This window comes from Eleutherodactylus coqui, chromosome 2, assembly GCF_035609145.1.
Source record: "Eleutherodactylus coqui strain aEleCoq1 chromosome 2, aEleCoq1.hap1, whole genome shotgun sequence".
In the NCBI taxonomy this organism is placed as follows: domain Eukaryota; kingdom Metazoa; phylum Chordata; class Amphibia; order Anura; family Eleutherodactylidae; genus Eleutherodactylus; species Eleutherodactylus coqui.
The window spans coordinates 319612135-319632704 of record NC_089838.1 but is presented as its reverse complement, the minus strand read 5'-3'; the positions used below and the strand labels follow the sequence as shown (position 1 = coordinate 319632704).

General features: G+C 43.3%; 1 protein-coding gene across 1 annotated transcript in view; it reads right to left on the bottom strand.

The window, feature by feature from the left end:
* Positions 1-10837, bottom strand: part of LOC136610275 (complement C3-like) — a 133505-nt gene extending 122668 nt beyond the window's left edge. Inside the window, exons 1-5 of the mRNA XM_066589507.1 lie at positions 10773-10837; positions 6379-6565; positions 4479-4641; positions 1829-1899; positions 1637-1728 (exon numbers count right to left, since the gene is read on the bottom strand). Coding sequence (XP_066445604.1) covers positions 1637-1728; positions 1829-1899; positions 4479-4641; positions 6379-6565; positions 10773-10837 — 578 coding nt within the window. The remainder of the gene's footprint in view (positions 1-1636; positions 1729-1828; positions 1900-4478; positions 4642-6378; positions 6566-10772) is intronic.
* Positions 10838-20570: the final 9733 nt, after the last annotated feature.

The following is a 20570-nucleotide window of genomic DNA, read 5'->3' as shown; positions in this document are numbered from 1 at the left end:
GACGCCACAATGATTGTTCTGAAGGCCAAATGTAGAAGGTACAATGTGTTACAAATAAAGTGGCCTTTCGGTATTTGTGCCTGCAGCGGATCAGCAGATGTTCTAGCATGAATGATATCTAATGTATAAGTGAAGACTGGTGAGGCTCAGGTGACAAAATAAAGGGAAAAACATAGTAAAAGTACTGTTTATCAGGTGCCCAGAATGAAAGAGAGTGGGAAAACAATTTGACATTGACCTTTCCCGTTTCATTAATTGCAGATAGACTTCTGTCATTAAGGTTCTTTAGGTATTTGGATATGACCTGGATGTAGACCTCTCTTCATCTTTGAAACCCGCTGTGGATCGAGATTGTTGATCAACCCTCATCCTAACATTTTATACTGCACTGTGGACTTGAGCATTTGACAGAGTAGCATAAATAAAGACCCAGTATCTCCAATTCCTCCCACACGTTAGTGCAAATGTAGTTTGGACAACCGTTTTGTACATTACATCCCTAATGTGACTTTGCGGTTGTTTCACTCCCTGTCCCAACCATCAGCTTCTATAATGCTGGACATGGACCTGGTGATAGGTGAAGGTCCCAAATATGGAAACAACTCACATTAATTAAGCATGCTCCAGCAGAAAATATGCAGCATACCTGAGATATTGACCTCCCTTCTCTTAAAACTAGCTGAAAATTGTAAAAATCTCTATAGGCCACACAGGAGTGTAAGAGAATGAAGATGTATTGGTCACATGATACAAGTTTATATTACTTAGGAACATAAGATCACATAAATGGATTTTCTGGGATTGAAAAAAATTCTATGGGCATGGAGAGATTGAATATAGAAAAATGAAGCATACTTACCTCTCTTGTGGCCACCCTGCTCAAGCACAGGCATCCCCTACTATTCTGATTCTGGAAAAGGCTGATGTGCTCGTATGCCAATTCAGAGGCCTCCGCAGTTATTCTGCCATCAACGGCATGTTACTGCTGAAACTTGTGATTGGGTAGCTGGTCGTGTGCACAATAAACGGTATGTAGGTTCCGCGATTCCTTGTGATATTAAAGCAATCGGGGTTGTTGTGCTGAAACGGGGAGGCCACAGAAAAAGTAGGACTTGTTTTTCTATTTTTTGCCTTTCCTTGCCTGGAAAGAGGAACTTTCGTCAGTTCTTCTACATGTCTGTTTTAGTAAATACTTGTATTTTTCATGAAACAATTCTAGAGCATCTTATCTTAGAGCTTTATGTTGTTCCATTCCTGTGTTATTATCAGATTTATGAATACATTGACATCTGGGTGTTACCAGTTGGAGGTGTGTCTTAGCACACTGAGACTGTCCAATCAGTGGTGCAAGTGTCAGACTATGTAGGGGCACACCCCTTTCAGAAGTTGGATGGTAACACCTAATTGTTAATTTATTCATAAACATTCAGTAGGAATAACCGAGAAACGGACCAATGCAGAGTCCTGAGGAAAGATGATGTAGAATTATTATCTCACAGCAGCAAATACAGGTATTTAATAAAATATTCATGTCAGGATGGATGACAGCTTCTCTCTAATATCCTTCAAGCTTCCTGTTGTAATATCAAGGAAATCTCTGCAGCGCAAAGTAGTCTTGTGTCACTATTTTTCATACTTTGCTAGTTCTGACAGTTCGTAGGTCTTCGAGATGATGCCGAATTTATCAGGGGACCGTGGATCTTGTAATGTAACCATCCCATCTGGGTTCTGAGAATGAAGCAAAAAAACATTAAAAAAAATAAAAGAAGGAGTCACACAGATTAAGAAACAAGTCGAATGTAATGGAGAGCTCACAGAAAAGACTTACCCTAATCTCCAGGATTACTCTTTGTTTTGCCTGTTGCATTAGGTAGTTCCGAGGGTAAATACGGCAGAGAACTGATAAAAAACAAAGCCTCCTATTACTTTAAGAATTTGGTCACACAGAAATACATGCTGTATGCTATCTCTATGGATTTCTGACTCCTAGATCTGTAATCATCCCTTGTCCTTTAATCAGTGCCAGCTATAGGTTAGATGTGGAATCTCCCGCCATCATAAGAAAAAAAAAACTATATATTTTGCACTGCTAGGCCGTCTGTATTCTGCAGAACAGCAGCAATATGTCAGCATACCCACACCAGAACAGATCAGGGAAGAAATACAGTAACAGAACCAAGCTCATAACATAAATACAGCACCAGAACCAAGTTCATAGCATAGATCCAGCACCAGAACCAAGTTCATAACATGCATACAGTCCCAAAAGCAAGCTCTGTATATAAATATATCACTAGAACCAAGCTCAATACATAAATACAGCCCCAGAACTAAACTAATAAATAGTAGCAGAACTAAGTGATTGTGTTGTGGGATGCTGATAGGCTGACAGCAGTGCTTCAGAACATCAGAAGAATCGGAAGAGGCAAAAGAACCAGGAGCAGGAGGATTCATGTAGCTCCATTAGATGCTGCCCCACTAAGAAAGAGAATCACAGGCAGAGGGAACTAATTTGTAAAACGCCCAAATCACAGAAGATCCCTTAAAACTATAATATTTTATTCCTATTACATTAAAACACATATATTGGGCTCAAGACACTCATCAACTGATGAAAAGGTAAGATAAAAACAAAACAACAATGAACAGAACACACGTGCTAATGAATGTCACGGTGTTGCCACACAAAGGAAGTATAATTTTAGACTCCGTTTATACGTCTCCAATATGGCTACGCAGTTCTCGTGCCATAGGAACTTCCCATTAGGGGGACTATATACACATGGGGGGATAGGACGTCGCCAATCTCCCTAGTTGTATCTCCCATATATCTGAGATATTATAGTGTGATATGTTAGATATTATAGGATATTGTCCCAGTTTTTTCTAATATTCATGTGTAATTAGCCTGAGGAAACAAAAAAATTCTAGACCTCAGTGAGTTGATGTAATCACTGACTGAATCGAGACGTTTAATGATTGATTCAAAATAAGTAGTTCGAGTGGTTCAATGCATTTCAGTCGGACCCACGACTTTTCAAGAACCGGGTGGTCAATTGTTTAAAATACATATGTCCATCAGTGTGCAAAGTTTGACAGATATATGAATCAAAGTAGATATATCTCGGTAGTTAGTTGTTAATGCAAGAGAATAGTTGCTAATATATCTTGATTGTATGTTAGCTCTCCTAATTGGCAGGTGTCAATTTGATATTTATGCACCGCCTCTTAGCAGCTACCATTGGTCTAACCGATTTGATAATATCGGTAACGTAGAGATGGTTTATTATTTTATAACACCATTCTCCTGCTATATAGACCAGTGTCTCAGCGCTCAGAGAAAAAAATAAAGATCAAGATTAGGGAGACAATACCCCCCAGATTGAATCTAGATCTTCAAAAAGGTCAGCAGGTTTACTTGTTTAACTCACTAGACCTTCGGTCAAATGTTTGACCCAGTTTGCTGACCGTCTAGACTCAGCAAACATAGGAGGAAAAAATACCCCTCCACTTAAATCTAGATCTGCAAACAGGTCAGCGAACTTGCTAGTGTAGCTAACTGAGCCCTTGGTCAAATAATCTTGACTCAGTTAACTGACTATCTACACTGAATTAAAGCGCTGAAAGGAGAGCAATTTTCTTTAGGCTAAATTAGGTAGAAGTTGGTGTAGCCTCCTGCCCATCAGCGCTTTACTATTTTTTTTTTACTTGAACTTTTTAACATTTTTTTCCCTTTAGGTGGATTTGCATAATACTTTTTTTAAAATTATCATTATAATATTCTGCTATGCTGAGGCATAGCAGGGTATTAGACAGGCTATGAGCATCATAGCCAGCTGGCAGACCCTGAGGCTATATTCAAGCCTCCGGGAGCCACAGAGACCCATCAGGACCCTCTGATCACATTCCGGGGATCCGATGGTGACAGCCCTTTACATGCTGCGGTCGCATAGACCGTGGCATTTAAAGGGCTAAAACAGCAGAAATCAGAGGATTTCTCCAATCTCTGCTGTAAGAGTTGGTGCCTGGCTATCCTCTGATAGCCAAGTACCAGCTCTCCCTGCCACAGAGACCATCGGCCAGCTTCTGACAATCCGATGGTCTCGGTGGCAACCTGTAAACAAAGCAGTGCAGGAGTTTAAAAACAGAAGCGGGAACTTGCCGGCAGATTGGTAATATCTTCCTGCTTTTTTTAAGTCCTCTGTGGGACTGTACAGGCAGAGCATTGTGGCATTATGGCATTGTGCTCTGCAGGTCCCATAGTGAAACATAGGCCGGAAATCTTCTGGGCTTTATCACTATGGGCAGTGGAGCTCGTCCCGGAAAATTTCCGGGCGTGCAACTCAAGGAGCTAAGGTAAAAAAAATCCTTGATTTTATAAGTAAAAGAAGCAAAACTTTACGATGTGTGGTAAGATGTCAGTGACCCTTTTACTTGATGGCCGTGGTATGTACAGGAATGTGGTAAATGTTTTTTACCTTTGGATCCCGGAGTGTAAATAGTTTTGTCCGTTTGAATGAAGATGTATCCACTATGGAAAGACACAAGGACGACCTTCTCCGTGGTGCACTGTGGTGAACTCACTTGGACAGATACATAATAAGTTTTCTTTACTTCATGCAGGAGATCCTGAGATTTAATCTTGATTCACAAAAGCAACAGAATAACTATATATATTTCCACAACAGAAAGTCTATCACACTTTGCCACTAAATAGCAATTTTGCCTACACACCTATTAGTTGTCAGTTGCATTCAATTATACCATGGTTATACAATACTATGTCCTATAGAGATGAATGGAACAGTAGTTTGTTTGCTCGGCTGCTGTTCGATTCATATGGGGGGTTGGAGGGCATACAACCCCGTTCTTGTGATTGGTGGGGATCCAAGCAGTCGGACCCCCATCGATCAGACACTTGTCTACTTCTTGCACCACCATAACTCCCAGATAGCATGCCCCCTGCCTTGGGGTTATATTTGACTCCGGTCTCTCCTTTACCCGGTATATCCAATCTCTGGCCCAAACATGTCAGCTGCACCACAAGAACATCACAAGAATCTGCCCTTTTCCCACCATGGGTACGCTAAAAACGCTCACCGTTGCCCTCATCAACTCGCTGCTGATCGGCATCCCCCACCGATGCGACTACTCTACATACCAGACACACTAGAATACACATTTCTACAATCACCCGTCTACAGTTCTATCATCTATGTACATATCATCCATCGGAATAGGAAGACTTGTATCCACACTTGTGGGGCTAATGTGCTCTACATCTTGAGCATACAGTTAATATTTGTCCCACTTATAGATAGGCCGTATCATGAAAAAATATATATCTGGAACCCCGGTGTCGGACGCGTCTGATGTTTGACATTACTTGGAATACTTATTGTGGTCAAAATCTACTTCACCAAAATCTTAAGTAAACAAGGAAGCTGGAAAATAAAGGGGAAAAAAATAGGTAGATCCTTGACTAAATCAAGAAGACTCTTCCATTTGAAGTACCGATGGCCAAATAATACAGTAAAGTGTTCTCTTTTCTGCAGGCAAAGTTTGTTGACAATGGCTACGTTTCTAAGGAGACACATGGCAAAGGTGGCCACACACGTGACTGTCTTAATTGAAGTTAATGGTAGTTATGGAAATAGTATGGTTTAACATGACGGGATCCAATCCTGCTCCAGTCATGGCTCGAGATGTAATATGACCATGTGTACAGCCTTAAAGTGACCCTCTGGTTCCAGGGCAAAATTTTGTTACTATATATTACCTTGTGCCCTTCTTAATTACCATACAGTCGCCGATCTGCCAGTTTCTGGGGCCATGCTGCACTGATCCTAGAGGACAGCCTCGCTGCTTAGACTACCCAATCACTTGAACAGCCCTGACCAGTCAGAAAACAGAATACAATGGCTGTTAACTGATGGTGTGCCTGAGCATTAAGTAGTAAAAGAAGCAATGCTTATCTTGGATCATTAAAGCGGGGCCCTGTGGACCAGGGCAACCAATTTTGTCCTAGGACTAGTGGGTTGCACTAATGGGGTACTCCTACTTTAGACTTGTATATGAGTCTCTGAGTCCAACTCCTACCTACCAGAAGAATTGGGATCTCCTATTCTGCAAGTCAAGGTGATTAATAGCTGCATTCAGGAAATGAGTGGAGTGGTGACTGAACATGTGAGTTACAAATAGAGCCAGCGGCCTTTGCTTGCTGAATGAACGTCAGAGGAGCTAAAATTCTCCCAATACGTGAAGATGTCAGAGGTGGAAGTCTTCCAGTAATGTAGGACGTATACAGGGATCATGTTTTTCGTAAGCACCACCAGCTAAAAGTGAATCCTACAAGTTTGCTACATGTGGATGACTTACCTCTATTGATGTGGTTCCCAAGAAATCATTGTTACTGTTGACAGAGATCTTGCCTTGAGCAAACAATAGTTTCTTCTGTGGAAAATCCTGGATTCTGATTTCGGCCTCAAATCCAGTATTGTGTCCATCCAGTACGATGGTTTCCTTAGTGTCGGCACGTAGGATGCCAGGAGTAATCAAAGTGCATCTGTTCAGAGGAGACAAAAATGTAAGCTGCTGTGCCGAAAGGAAACACTAAAAATAAGACCTGGAGGGGTCTCTAGAAAACTTATTTTCACATATAAAATTAGGGAGATTGTGACTTTTTATAAATTTGGTGTGAGTCTCTCCACAATTTCTTCTGCTCACTGTAGATTGATGCCATTATACTTTTATTAAGATATTTTAGCGATAGTCGTGCTAGCAATTGGTTTAAAGGGGTTCTGACATGAATAATGTTTTTATGCTTTACCAGCCATTGTTCCCTGGTCTGCCTAATGGACACAGGGAACCCACAATTTAATGGCTGCTAAAACATAAAAACCTCATACTTACCTTTTCTCCTGTTGTTGTTGACATCGGGGGGGTCATCTCCCGGCAAGCGCTGCTCTTCCTCTTCTTCCTCCACAAGCGCAACCGCTCCGGGATCGTGCGCATGCGCAGAAGAGTGGTGCCCTCTGACAGGAGTCAGGACGGGCCGCGTCTCCACTGCGCACGCGCAGAATCTCGGAGTTCAGCGAGAACGGACGGGCTGCCCACAGCAAGCACTGCTTGTGACGTGCTTGCTGTGGGCGGCCCGTCCATTCACCTCGGAAGTGACTGACGGATGGAGCAGAGCAGGAGCGGTCATTTTGACCGCTCCTGCTCTGCTTCTACAAGCCACAGAAAAAGATGGCGGCTGGAGGTGACATGCCTGGTGATCGGTCCTAGCCAGGCAAGGTGAGTACAATTTTTTTTTTTTAATGTCAGAACCCCTTTAAGTTTAGTCAACTTTTTGGAAAAAATGTAAGAACGCATGGTTGCCAGATCAGAATTCAGTTGGGGACCCCTCCTTTTCGGTCAAAATGACCGCTCCTGCTCTGCTTCTACAAGCCACAGAAAAAGATGGCGGCTGGAGGTGACATGCCTGGTGATCGGTCCTAGCCAGGCAAGGTGAGTACAATTTTTTTTTTTTAATGTCAGAACCCCTTTAAGTTTAGTCAACTTTTTGGAAAAAATGTAAGAACGCATGGTTGCCAGATCAGAATTCAGTTGGGGACCCCTCCTTTTCGGTTCCAACCAACATGTAACCCTAAATTTGTAGTCTAAGGGCTCCCCCACATCACAAGTTTGTGCTTTGCAAATTTTTATTTTTTTGTTTTGCGAGATACGATTTTAACATTAGAAAGTCCCATTGACAGTTCGTTAAAAATATGCAGCGTTAAAATAAATGTAAGTGTGTGGGAGCCCGAAGGTAGACATTTCCATAGACTGCAACCACACACCACAATTTATCTCAAGGTTCCATGTGAATCTACATAAACAGGATTCAGACAGAAACCTAAATAGGAGCAAAAGCGGAGTATGAATACGACATACTGCAGTCACGTTTTTTTAAAATCTTGTAAAAACCCCTTTAACCTCTTTATACACTGTGACATACCGCCCATGTACGTCATGGAATGCCTTGTCTAAAGACTCCATGTTTGTCATAGGATTGCAAACGCTGTAGCCATGGAACAACAGTGAGCTCGTGGTGACTGACTACCGGGCTTCCTCTATTATTTCTGAGAAACCTCTAATCCCGGCCACTTTACCTATTAGATGCTATAGGGCTTGGAAAGGAAGGAGGCTCCTATCGCTCCAATGGCACCCACAACACAAATATAGGATGCTAATTGTTTTCCGTGGCAGTAGAAGGCTTGATCATAGGTCTGGCAGAGGCAACTACCTATAAGGCTATTGTTACGTGTGCTGCTGGGATTTGTTGTACTATGTACTCCTAACAGCACAGTCAGGTGGTTGAGGGTTAATTGAGCTGGCTGGGTGTGGTACTTCCTGCTAGCCAATCTCCTGGATTTGTGTTCACATATAAATCCAGCTCCTGGTCAGTCTGGCTGGATGTTAGGGTGAGCACTCATGTTACTTCTGTGTCCTGTAACTTGTTATCAGTCATGTTCAGCTTGTTCCCACTCTGATCTGTGTTTGCAAGTAGGTCTATTGTCTCTCTGCTTCCCCAAGATTGTTTGGACACCTGTAGTCCTAGTCTGCAGTATATGCAGCCCCCTTTCCCTTCCTCCTGTACAGGTGCAGCCTCCAAAGGTCTTATGTCTTACTCTGGGTGTCAGTTGGTGTAACTGGACACTCCCTTATGTCAGCTTGTGTAGCTGACTGTCTATTCCCCCCGGTATGAGGACACATAGACTTGCTGTGAGTTTCATCTGTGTGCATGTGATCTCTGAGTGGAGTCTGTCTTGCTGTGTGCCCTGTACTCTGTCCTGTTCCTGATGCAGCTGGCTGTGTGTCCAGTGCTCTGTTCTGTTGCAAGCTTTGCTAGTGATTTCTGTCTTGCTGGTTCATGTCCGTTTGTACGTTTAAATTCTGTCAGTTTCTTGTCAGTCTGCTGCGTGACCTGCTATCTGTGTCCTGTCCTGTTGCAGCCTTCTGTGTGAACGCTGTCCGGTTCTGTTGGACTCCTGGTTAGTGTAGGGACTAGCGGTATAACCAGGAGCCGTGAAGTGGCTTGCTAGCTTCCAAAATCTTGTACAACATGTCAACTAATACCTTGTATTTATATTCAGCTTATCTGTTGCTAGTGATTGCGTTTTGTATGCTGTGTATCCTGTTCTGTCTTTGTCATGTGGCATGTGTATGTCTCCTGTTCTGTGGCGTGGCTCCTAGGATCAGCTAGGGCCGAGTTCCGAAGACCGCTGGGCTGCCCTTATTGGGGCAATGTTCCCCGCTTAGGTAGGGCCATGCCATCCCTCCGTGTAGAACAGGGTCAGTTGCCTGAAACCTGTGTGAATCCCGTGTGACCCTGGTACTACTCATGTGCTTCCATCCCATCCATTCTCTCTTCCCATTTCTGTGTGCGATCGTGTGGGCTCCCGTGCTTAGGTTGCCCACACGATCGTAACAGCCATGCCAAATTGTACTTTTAGGTCTTCCAGTGGGGGCAAACATGGTAAAATTATGATAATCATAGTGTGAAAGAAAAAAATCCCTTTCTACCAAAGAAATTAAAGTTTGGTACTGAAGCATTCATGATAACCCCTAGAATAAAGTTACCTTATTACATGTAGAGAATGAAAATGTGCAGTTTGGTTTCTATTCTTCTCTCCAAGAATTACAAAAAAGTATATCTCAAAAGGTTACCAATCAAAACTACATTTTGTCCAGTAAAAGCAAGCCAACACATAACTCTATCAATGGAAAAGTAAGAGTTGCTGCACTTAGTGAGCAGCAACATACAAAAATATATCTTTTGCCATGAGACGCGCTATGATTGAGCAACGGTTGTAAAGCATTAAGAAACTATCTGCACTTGGTCTCACCGTATTCATACGGATCCATAGAATAAAAGTACAATAATTTGCTTGTTACGTTGCATGGTGAATTGCCCAGCAGTGGAGGCCATCGCTGTTATTTATACACCCCCCTACCTAAAAAAGTTAGTAAAGTTAATCAACAAGTTCTTTTTACCGCTAAATACAAAAAGCAATGGCAGAATTGCTCTTATCTTTCTTTGCCTGCCCGCCAGAAAAGTAGAAAAAAGTTGATTAACATGCTATATGTACTGTTAGTGCTATTGAAAAATCACAACTTTGTTTGCTAAAAACAAGCCTCATATGGCTACCTCAATGGAATAAAAAAAAATATATAGCTCTCTGCATGTGCTGACACAAAAAGAAAAAATCCCCATGGTCCTTAATGCCAAAATAGTCTTGATACTTAGAGGACTGCGGTCGGTTCTTTAGGGATGACACGTTACTGAAACTTTAATCTTTCTTTCTTATCCATTTCAGAAGGTTATCGGAAATCTTTTTGTTCTTCTCTTTCTGGAGATTTGAGTATTGATAAGATGTTCAGTTGACACGTAATAATTAGAGATGAGCGAACGTACTCAGTAAGGCCGATTTTCGCAATCGAGCACCGAGATTTTCGAGTACTTTACTACTCGGGTGAAAAGTACTCGAGGGCGCTGTGGGGCGGGGCGTGGTGTGGTGGAGCGGGGGGTAGCAGAGCGGAACAGGTGGGAGCTCTCTCTCTCTCTCCCTCTCCCCCCCACTCCCCTTTGCAACCCCCTGCTCACCCACAGCGCCCCCGAGTACTTTTCACCCGAGTAGTGAAGTACTCGAAAATCGCGGTTCTCGATTGCGAAATCGGCCTTACCGAGTATGTTCGCTCATCTCTAGTAATAATCAAAAACTACTCACGGTGTTTGGGCGTAGGACCCAATGAGACCGGACAGCAGTAGAAGACACACCACCCTCCGCTCCATGATGCCATTAGAGACTACACAGTGAAGGGGGGAATTTATAAGGTATCTCGACTTCCTGGTAGCATTGTCCACATAGGCCTTCATTAAATAAAGTGATGTGTGGGTTTTCAGTTGGCAGCTGCTGTATACTAAGAACAAAGCTTGCAATGGCTTTTTGTTTACAAAGTTTATACAATGGAATGAAAAGTGAAATGACATGGTTGTAATGAAGCAGAACCAAGCTTTGTATATCACATTCTTTGGTGGGCACTCGAGTAGGGATGTCATTGTCTACCTGGAGTAGAGGAAGTAAATGTGGCTGGTGTCTAATTTGACTCTAAGTGAACTTGATTTCTCCTTGACAATAAGTTGTTGCAATACATGCTTTGTGAAGAAGTTTTGCATCTTTAAAAGTAGAATTAATCGTGACCAGTCGCCTCTACCTTTAGAAAGCTATGGGGCAGCCGCCAAACACACACATCCCTAGCAGAGAGGGGGATAAATCTGGTATAAAGGAGACATGGGGGGAGAATGATGGCTCCTGCTCCCCTGCCCTGGAAGGATTTGCTGCTAATGGTGGATGAAGCCCACACTAGGGCCGCTGCTGCAGTTGGGGTTGTCACCCAGCAGGTCAAAAAAACGGCCTAGATGGAAGCTTACACAAGTGACTGGAATAATGATAGTTCGTATTTTGTGTATGCACAAAAGATCATAGAATAATAGAATGGTAGAGTTTGAAAGGGAACTCCAGGGTCATCGGGTCCAACCCCCTGCTCAGTGCAGGATTTACTAAATCATCCCAGGCAGATATTTGTCCAGCCTTTGTTTGAACACTTCCATTGAAGGAGAACTCCCCACCTCCCGTGGTAACCTGTTCCACTCATTGATCACTCTCACTGTCAGAAAGTTTTTTTTTATATGTAATTTGTGTCTCCTCTCTTTCAGATTCATCTCATTGCCTCTACTCTTTCCTTGTGCAAATGAGAATATGGCTGATCCCTTTGCATTGTGACAACCCTTCAGATATTTGTAGACCGCTATTAAGTCTCCTCTCAGCCTTCTTTTTTGCAAGCTAGACATTCCCAGGTCCTTTAACCATTCCTCATAGGACATAATTTGCAGACCACTCACCATCTTGGTAACTCTTCTCTGAACTTGTTCCAGTTTGTCTATGTCTTTTTTAAAGGAAGAGTAGAGGGGAATAATTACCTCACGTGATCTAGACTATGCTTCTCTTAATACATCCCAGAATTGTGTTTGCCTTTTTGGCTGCTGCATCACATTGTTGACTCATGTTCAGTCTATGTTCTATTAGTATACCCAAGTATTTTTCACTCTTTGAGTACGATCACTCAGACAGTTGTGAATCCACCTAACAGTTGCCTTGTCAATCTCATATTTGGTCATTTTTTTAATAAGTAAAGTATGAGATTCTTTTTCAAATGCTTTACTAAGGTCAAGATAAACTATATCCACCGCATTTTCCTGATCAACCCAGTCGGTGATGCTGTCATAGAAGGATATTAGACTTGTCTGGCATGACTTGTTTGTTACAAATCCATGCTGTCTCTGGTTAATTACTCCATTTTTATTCAAGTACTTGCATACATGCTGTTTAATAATTTGTTCAAAGATCTTTCCCGGTATAGAAGTCAGGCTCACAGGCCTGTAGTTTCCTGGATTCACCTTCTTCCCTTTTTTAAAGATGGGGACAACATTTGGCCTTTTCCAAATTTCAGGGACTTGTCCTGTTCTCCAGGAATTTTCCAAGATTATGGCAAGTGGTTGAGTAATTACCTCTGCTGCTTCCTTTAGTATCCTAGGATATACTGTAATTCATGTTGACCTTGAGACTTGAGTTCATTTAAGTTAGCTAACGGTTTCCTCACCATCTCTCTGCTTATAGATAGCCTGCATTCTTTTATTCCCCCAATAGCACAGGTAAGATCCGTTGATGTTCCATCTATTTTCTGAGAAAAAAAGGGATACAAAATAGGAATTTAAAAGTTCGGCCTTCTCAACATCACTCTTAACCAAGTCACCATTTTCATCCTGTAAGCATCCAATAGCTTCTTTGACTTTTCTTTTGCCTTTCAACAATAAGAACAGGTGTGCGGCACTCAGGAACTAGTATTTCACTCCATATGGTATTATGAAAAAAATTCAAACCATTTATTGTATCTCAATGGTATCCATCAGATATGCGCTGTTTCGACCTATGCGGTTTTTGTCAAGACCTGGCTACCTATTTGCTTCTTTTCTTTTGCTTTTAACATACCCCCAAAATCCTTTTTATTGCTTTTGGCCTCTGTTGCAAGCCTCAATTCATTATTCGCTTTAGCTTTTCTGCAGACCGCATTATCTTTAGATATTCCTCCCTCTTTCTATTTGATAAACATATTTTTCTTCCTTTTTAACATGTGTGCGATTTCTGTGTTCATCCATCCTGGTCTCTTTAAATGCTTCCCATTCTTCTTTCTTTTAGAGATTGTTAACGATTGTGCTTTGAGAATCTCATTTCGCAATATTTCTCAACCTTCTTGGACATTTCTGTTTTTAAGAGCATAAAGCCATTGGATTCTTCCTATCGTCTTTCTCAGTTCATTGAAATCTGCCTTTCTGAAATCCAAACATGAGGTCTGAATTTTCTCAGGTCTTCCTCCCCTTTTTATCCAAAATTCAAGGATAGCATAATCCCTGCCTCCTAAGGTTCCACTCACTCTTACTTCCTCAGCCATTTTCTACCTATTGGTAAGAATTAGGTTCAAGATAGCAGACCCTCTTGTTTTCTCTTTGACCTTTTGGAAGATAAAGCTGTCAGCAAGAGCGGATAAGAATTTGTTGGATCGATTACTTTTACCTGAGAGAGATTCCTAACAAATATCTGGATAGTTAAAATCTCCCATAATCACTATGTCATGTTTTTTTGAGAGCTTGCCCATCTGATGTAGAAAAGGTTCATCCATATCTTTTGCTTGTGCAGGTGGCCTATAGTAATTGCCTACAATAGTGTCCTTTATGTTGTTTTCTCCTTGCATTTTTACTCAAACAGTTTCTACAGAACTACCACCTTTTCTTCTTCACAACAGCACTTCTTTTTCTCCATTCAAGAGGACTATGTGTGCTTACTACAAAGTTCTTTGTAGGTAGAGCAATTTCTTACTGTACCTTTCTCCTCTGCTCTATTCTTTGTGGGGAGAGTCATTTCTTGCTGTATCTCTTTCTCCTTCTGCTCAGGAACCAGTTCCAGGTCCTCCTGCATGAGAACCTCATAGCGGTTCCCGAGTAGTATGGGTGCTGGCTGACTCCTGATCCTCCTGCTTCTTTGGGTCATATGCTTCCATTCCTCGGCGTCTGCAGGTACACTGGACATTTCTTTTCCTTCAACATTTTGAGGACTTTCCTCTACTCTGTCAACAAAATCCTCATCCTCCTTAATATGTTCAATGTAGCTATTCTCTCCTGAAGACTACGCATCTTTTCCCCCATTAGAGACACAAGCTAGCATTTCTGGCATGTGAAATTTAGCTTTTCCTCTGGTAGGTCTGTAAACATATAGCATACGTTGTAGCTCACTAAATGGCTCCTCTCCTTTTTCATGTTGTCAGTTGATGTCCACTTCTAACTACTAAAAATCAAGAATTGTAGTGAAGATATATATACTGTAAAATACTACTAAGTGTTCAATTTTGCGCGCCGTTTTTCTACAGCTCCAATCTCTGGTTTGACGATGTCCTCCGAGCAGCTAGGCCCAGCTAATCCCAGCAATCATTCTGCTTACAGTGATTCTTTGCTGTTCCCAGAGTGCACAGGGAATATGCAAATGATCTTCCTGCAACTCCAATCTCTGGTTTGTGTACTGCAGTTTTCCCATGATTTTTTACTACAAATTGCAGTAAAAAAATGGATGAAAACCACAATCCCTAACATAAAAAATGTACCAGAGTTTAAGGACCTTTTGGAATTTGGTTACATGATTTCGTCACATGACTCTATCTTCAGGTCCTCAAGCAAGAGCGTCAGCTGTGCAGAAAAAGTCCTTACCCAGAGTAGTCAGCAGACTGTAGGATACTGGGCAGTGCCTGCTGGTAAGGGGCTACAAGGGAAAGGAATTGCCAAGATAATATCATGTGATATCTAAAGAAAAGGGTGACAAAATGTGTATAATGTTTGCAGTGTATGTACATATACCTCCTAACTTCTGAACAATGAAAATAGGGACAGCTGTAGCTGCGCGAATAGCACACGGTGGAATATTTTTGTGAAGGTCACGTCCCCTTCATACAAAGCCACGCCTTCTGTATTCAAGCTTGATAAAGACGGTATTAGTTAAAACGTTGCCTTTTTACATGGAGCAATAAAGGAAACATTTTTTTATTAAACACCTTTGATGCTGCCACTCTTTGCGATAGACTGGATACGTGAGAGAGGGGACTGGAGGTCCATGGTCCCTGGGTTGTGGCTCTGCAATAATCTAAAGGTATACCTCTGCTGAAAATTGTGTATAAATTGAGTGCTGCGGGACTATGTGGAGTGTGCATACTTTTGGCACATTTTTTCTTTTCTATTTTCCCACACACTTGCATCTATAAGTCACTCTTTTCCCGACCTAAAGACGTCATCAGTCTTAGTTATCTGATGGACAAACTCTTGGGAGAGAGCTCCTGACACAGATGGAGAAACACTTAACGATCTTTCACCACTTGCTACGTTCCTTCTCTCACTGTTCTAGCGGCATTTAGCGGAGAAGTCGCTTACGCCTGACTTGTCCTCTGATCCGACATAGAGAAGTAGGTCCTGTCCCTCAACTCGGTAGTTAAGTAGAGGGATGTGTGACTAGAACCGCCGAATCCTTAAACAGGATCCGATCTCTGAGCTTCAGTTCCCTGAGGGGATGTATCCCATGGAGAGAATGAGATAGGCCCGAGGCTCTGCTTCAGCCTCCTGGTCAAACATCCTCCCCACCAACTACATTGCCGCACACTGCTACTTCTTCCTCTCCTTAACTCCATCCCCCAACCTCTCTAACCAACCAAATCATGCCACACAGAGTTAAGTTAGGGAGACAGACGCACCACCACCAAGAATGGTAGCACCAGCGTAAATACACACACAAAGACAGTCCACAGGGTGTAGACAAACCTACACAGTGGTACCCTAACTTTAGGCCACTACACAGTCACATGTCCTGGTCAGAAGCGACCAGGAAGGACAGAGTGGTTATGAAGCAATCTTATGTTGGGGACAACCCCTAGCTGATCCCATTACAGTAAACATGCAACTGCCAAGTTCAGACTTGTCTAGTATTCCCTCTCTGTGTACTTTTAATTCTGGCTGCAGCTTTTGTGTTGTGGACAAGGGACCAAGGGACTGGCACACTTTATGTGGACGGAAAAATAGCAATGATAATTGGATAAAGTGTGTGCCAACGGATAAGAAGTACATTGAAACTCTTCATATTAAAAACACACAGCAGCAGTAGAAAATGTTCATTGCAAACTAATGAGCAGCCACTCAACTCAACCCAAGATTGGGAAGGGGGGGGGGGGGCTGCAGACAACATAGTCCTCACATATGAACTGATGCCAAGGATGTCAGCCATAGATAAGTGTGCCACATAATATAGGAATACATCCCCTACCAGTAAAGCTGTGTATTGCCCGGTATCACCACAGTGTGCCACACTGGCAGGGCATCCTGGGCTGCAGTAGCTACCTTGTAAGTCACTGTCTGACACATTAAAGGGACCCTGTCATCAGTTCACTGGCAGTTATAGAACCAAAAGGTAGCGCTAATTCCAAACGTTTTCTTGTTATAGTGGCTAAAACTAGCGCACCTTGTAAATTGGACCTTTAAAATTTCCTGAACAGTGGGCCCGGAAAATAGACAGACTACGAAAAGCAATTGACAGTCAAAGAAAGTGTGTGTGTGTGTGTGGGGGGGGGGGGGGGGGTGGAGGCAGAGAACGAGAAAAAAAGAGCATGGAAAAAGAGACAGAGTAAAGTAGAATTTATTGGCGTATGCATGAGGCGCCAATGTTTTTTTGCGCAATATTGCGGAGGGAGGGTGTGATACTGTATATTTGCTGGTGGTCTGTGTGCCAGGGCTGCTTTTTTCTCAGTTTGGCCCTGGCAAGCTGACTACGGTGTCACTGGGGAATGGGGGAGTGCAATTTAGGGATCTGAAATTTTTTTTAGAGAAGTAAAGAATGCAGACATTTGAGGAGCTCAAGGAGCCGGTGGACCTTACTACAGATATAGGGTGACCATTTGTCACTGCATTGAGAACTGTGCTGTATGGAGGGGATGGAAATGCATTGTAAATAAGAATACTGAGAATTGGTAGGAGACACAGTGTAAGGTCTTACCAGCGCTGGATTGGAGCCCAGGTGTAGTAGCCAAGCTGGACTGGAAGTGTTGTCGAGAGGAAGCTGAGTCATTAGCAAGTGGTCATGGTTGCGGTACAGAGGATGGGGCAAGAATCGTAGTCATGTGGAAGCCAGGTCATTAGCAGGTGGTCACGGTTGTTGTACAGAGGATGAGGCATGAATCGTAGTCAAGTGGAAGTCGGGTCGTTAGCAGGTAGTCGCAGTTGTAGTAACAGAGGAGCTGATAGCAGTGGGACTTGATTACAGGCTCAATAATCATGCACTGAAGGAGAGTGGCTAGGCTGAGCTTATAAAGAAAGCGCAATTAGGAACAAAGGCGGGGTGAGGACCTGGAGGCAGAAACTAGGTAACTGGGAAACAAGGCTAGGTTTCAGCGATGGAACTGTCCAAGTCCTGATAGTCTAGCAGAGAGAGCTCTCGACTGAAATGCAAGAGGTTTTGGGTTTGAGCCCTGACAGTAGCCCCCCTCTTTGTGGTGCTGGCTTCCCTGGGTATCCCCTATGAAACTCTTTTTTTGAGCCTTGAAGCATGCACATTTTTCTCTGGCTTCCAGGAGTTCTCTTCTGGCCCCTACCCGTGCCACTTTACAAGGTACTGTATTTTACCTCTCTGAAGTCTGAAGTGTAGAATCTTCTCTACCATGAAATCATCCTGGCCCTGAACTTTCACAGGAGGAGGAGGCGGTTGGGGTCTTCCCACAAAAGTGTTCTCATAAAATGCCTTTAATAGGGAAACATGAAAAACGGGGTGAATCCTCAGGCTGCCTGGGAGCTTCAACCGGAATGCCACCTGGTTGACCTTTGCTGTAATTAGGAAAGTTCCCAAGAATCTTTGTTCCAGTTTGGGAGAGGATACGTGCATCTTCAGGTTCTTGGAGGATAACCATACCTTTTCTCCAATCTGAAAGGTAGGAGCTGCTTGACGATGACGGTCGGACGCCTTCTTATAGGTATTCTGGGCTTCTTGTAAGGTTTCTTTTAGTTGTTTCTGCATAGCCGTCAGTCTATGGTTAACCGTTGGGACCGGAGTGTTGATAGGGAGGCCTGAAATAAAGACTGGATATGTACCATAGTTGGAATAGAATGGTAGAATTGTTTTGAGCATTGTTGTAGGTAAACTCTGCTGTTGATAAATAATCCACTGTAGATGGGAGATAAAGCAGCTGAGATATTGCTCCAACGTCTGATTTGTTCTTTCTGTCTGGCTGTTAGACTGCGGATGAAAGGCAGAGGAAAGATTTACAGAAACCCCCAGGCCCGTGCAGAAATGTCTCCAGAACCTTGTAGTAAACTGGACCCCTCTGTCAAAGACCACATCATCCGGAATTCCGTGCAAATGGAACTTTTCCCGGATCATTAACTCTGTTGTGTGCTCGGCGGTGGGAATCTTTCCTATGGGGATGAAATGGGCCATCTTCGTAAGTCTATCCACAACCACAAGGACAGTAGTCATCCCTTCTGAGGGGGGCAAATCCAGTATAAAATCCATGTATATGGATCCCCAGAGTCTGGATGGGACTAGAAGGGGCTGTAGCTAGGCCCAAAGTGCGAGCTCGTGGTGTCTTGTTCCGAGCACATAACTCGCAAGAGATGACATACTTCTTCACATCCCTCCTGTAGTCAGGCCACCAGAAGGAACAAAGTAGAAGTTCTGAAGTCTTTGTGGCCCCCCGATGACCAGCCAGCTTGGAATTGTGGACTAGTTTAAGGACTTTGAGCCGAGCAGCCTCGGGAACATACAGTTGGTGTTCTCGCCTCCAAAGCCCTTCTGTAATGGAAAGCTTCACATCCTAAGAAGGATGACTCAAGAACAGGTCTTTTTCATATCCTCCCTTTAGCTTTGTTAGGTGGTTTTCAGAGTGTAAGATGCCCCCAAAATTTTTTGAGGACAAAATTGTATCGTCTGTATTTGCCCTCTCTTCAGACTCTGTACTTATCCTGGACAATGCATCTGCCTTGCCACTTCGGGCACCGAGGAGGTAGGACACAATTAAATTAAACCTGGAGAAGAACAAAGTCCATCGTGCTTGTTTTACAGATAACTAGAGATGAGCGAACGTACTCGTCCGAGCTTGATACTCGTTCGAGTATTAGCGTGTTCGAGATGCTCGTTACTCGTAACGAGCACCACGCGATGTTCGGGTTACTTTCACTTTCATCTCGGAGACGTTAGCGTGCTTTTCTGGCCAATAGAAAGACAGGGAAGGCATTACAACTTCCCCCTGCGACGTTCAAGCCCTATACCACCCCCTGCAGTGAGTGGCTGGCGAGATCAGGTGTCACCCGAGTATAAAAATCGGCCCCTCCCGCGGCTCGCCTCAGATGCGTTGTGACTTAGCTGAGGGAAAGTGCTATCGTGTTGGAGCTGCTGTAGGGAGAGTGTTAGGAGTTAGTGTAGGCTTCAAGAACCCCAACGGTCCTTCTTAGGGCCACATCTAACCGTGTGCAGTACTGTGGAGGCTGCTTTTTTGCAGTGTTGCGCAATTTTTTTTTTTTGGTATATCGGCCGTGCAGAGCATTGTACCCTGCAGTAATACTACAGGGACAGAAGTGGTGGTTAGGCAGGGAGAGTGTTAGGAGTGCTTGTAGGCTTCAAGAACCCCAACGGTCCTTCTTAGGGCCACATCTAACCGTGTGCAGTACTGTGGAGGCTGCTTTTTGCAGTGTTGCACTTTTTTTTTTTCTGCTATATCGGCTGTGCAGAGCATTGTGCCCTGCAGTAATACTCCAGGGACAGAATTGTGGAGGCAGGGACAGAAGACATATATTATTGATTGAATATAGGCAGTGGGCCTTTTCTAAAAAATATTGGGCAAAACATCTATTTGGCCTGCCTGTCACTGTGCTCAGTGTTCTGGGTCTGTGTGTGCTGGGTGTAGTACTTCAACAAAATCATACGCAGGCAGCTAAGTGTTACAGCAGGCATGCGCCAAATTATTTCCTGGCTCTGAAATCACAGCTCTGTTGCAGTTAATAGTGCAACACTCTGTAGTTCTGTCACACACTCCAGGGACAGAAGACATATATTATTGATTGAATATACGCAGTTGGCCTTTTCAAAAAAATATTGGGCAAAAAATCTATTTGGCCTGCCTGTCACTGTGCTCAGTGTTCTGGGTCTGTGTGTGCTGGGTGTAGTACTTCAACAAAATCATACGCAGGCAGCTAAGTGTTACAGCAGGTGTGCGTCAAATTATTTCCTGGCGTTCCGTAAACGAAGTCAGCCTCCAACCACAGGCCAATAAGCGGCACATTAAATTACAGCATTCTGTTTTTGCACTACTGGTAATACAGCATGCTGAGGGGTAGGGGTAGGCCTAGAGGACGTGGACGCGGGCGAGGATACCGAGGCCCAAGTCAGGGTGTG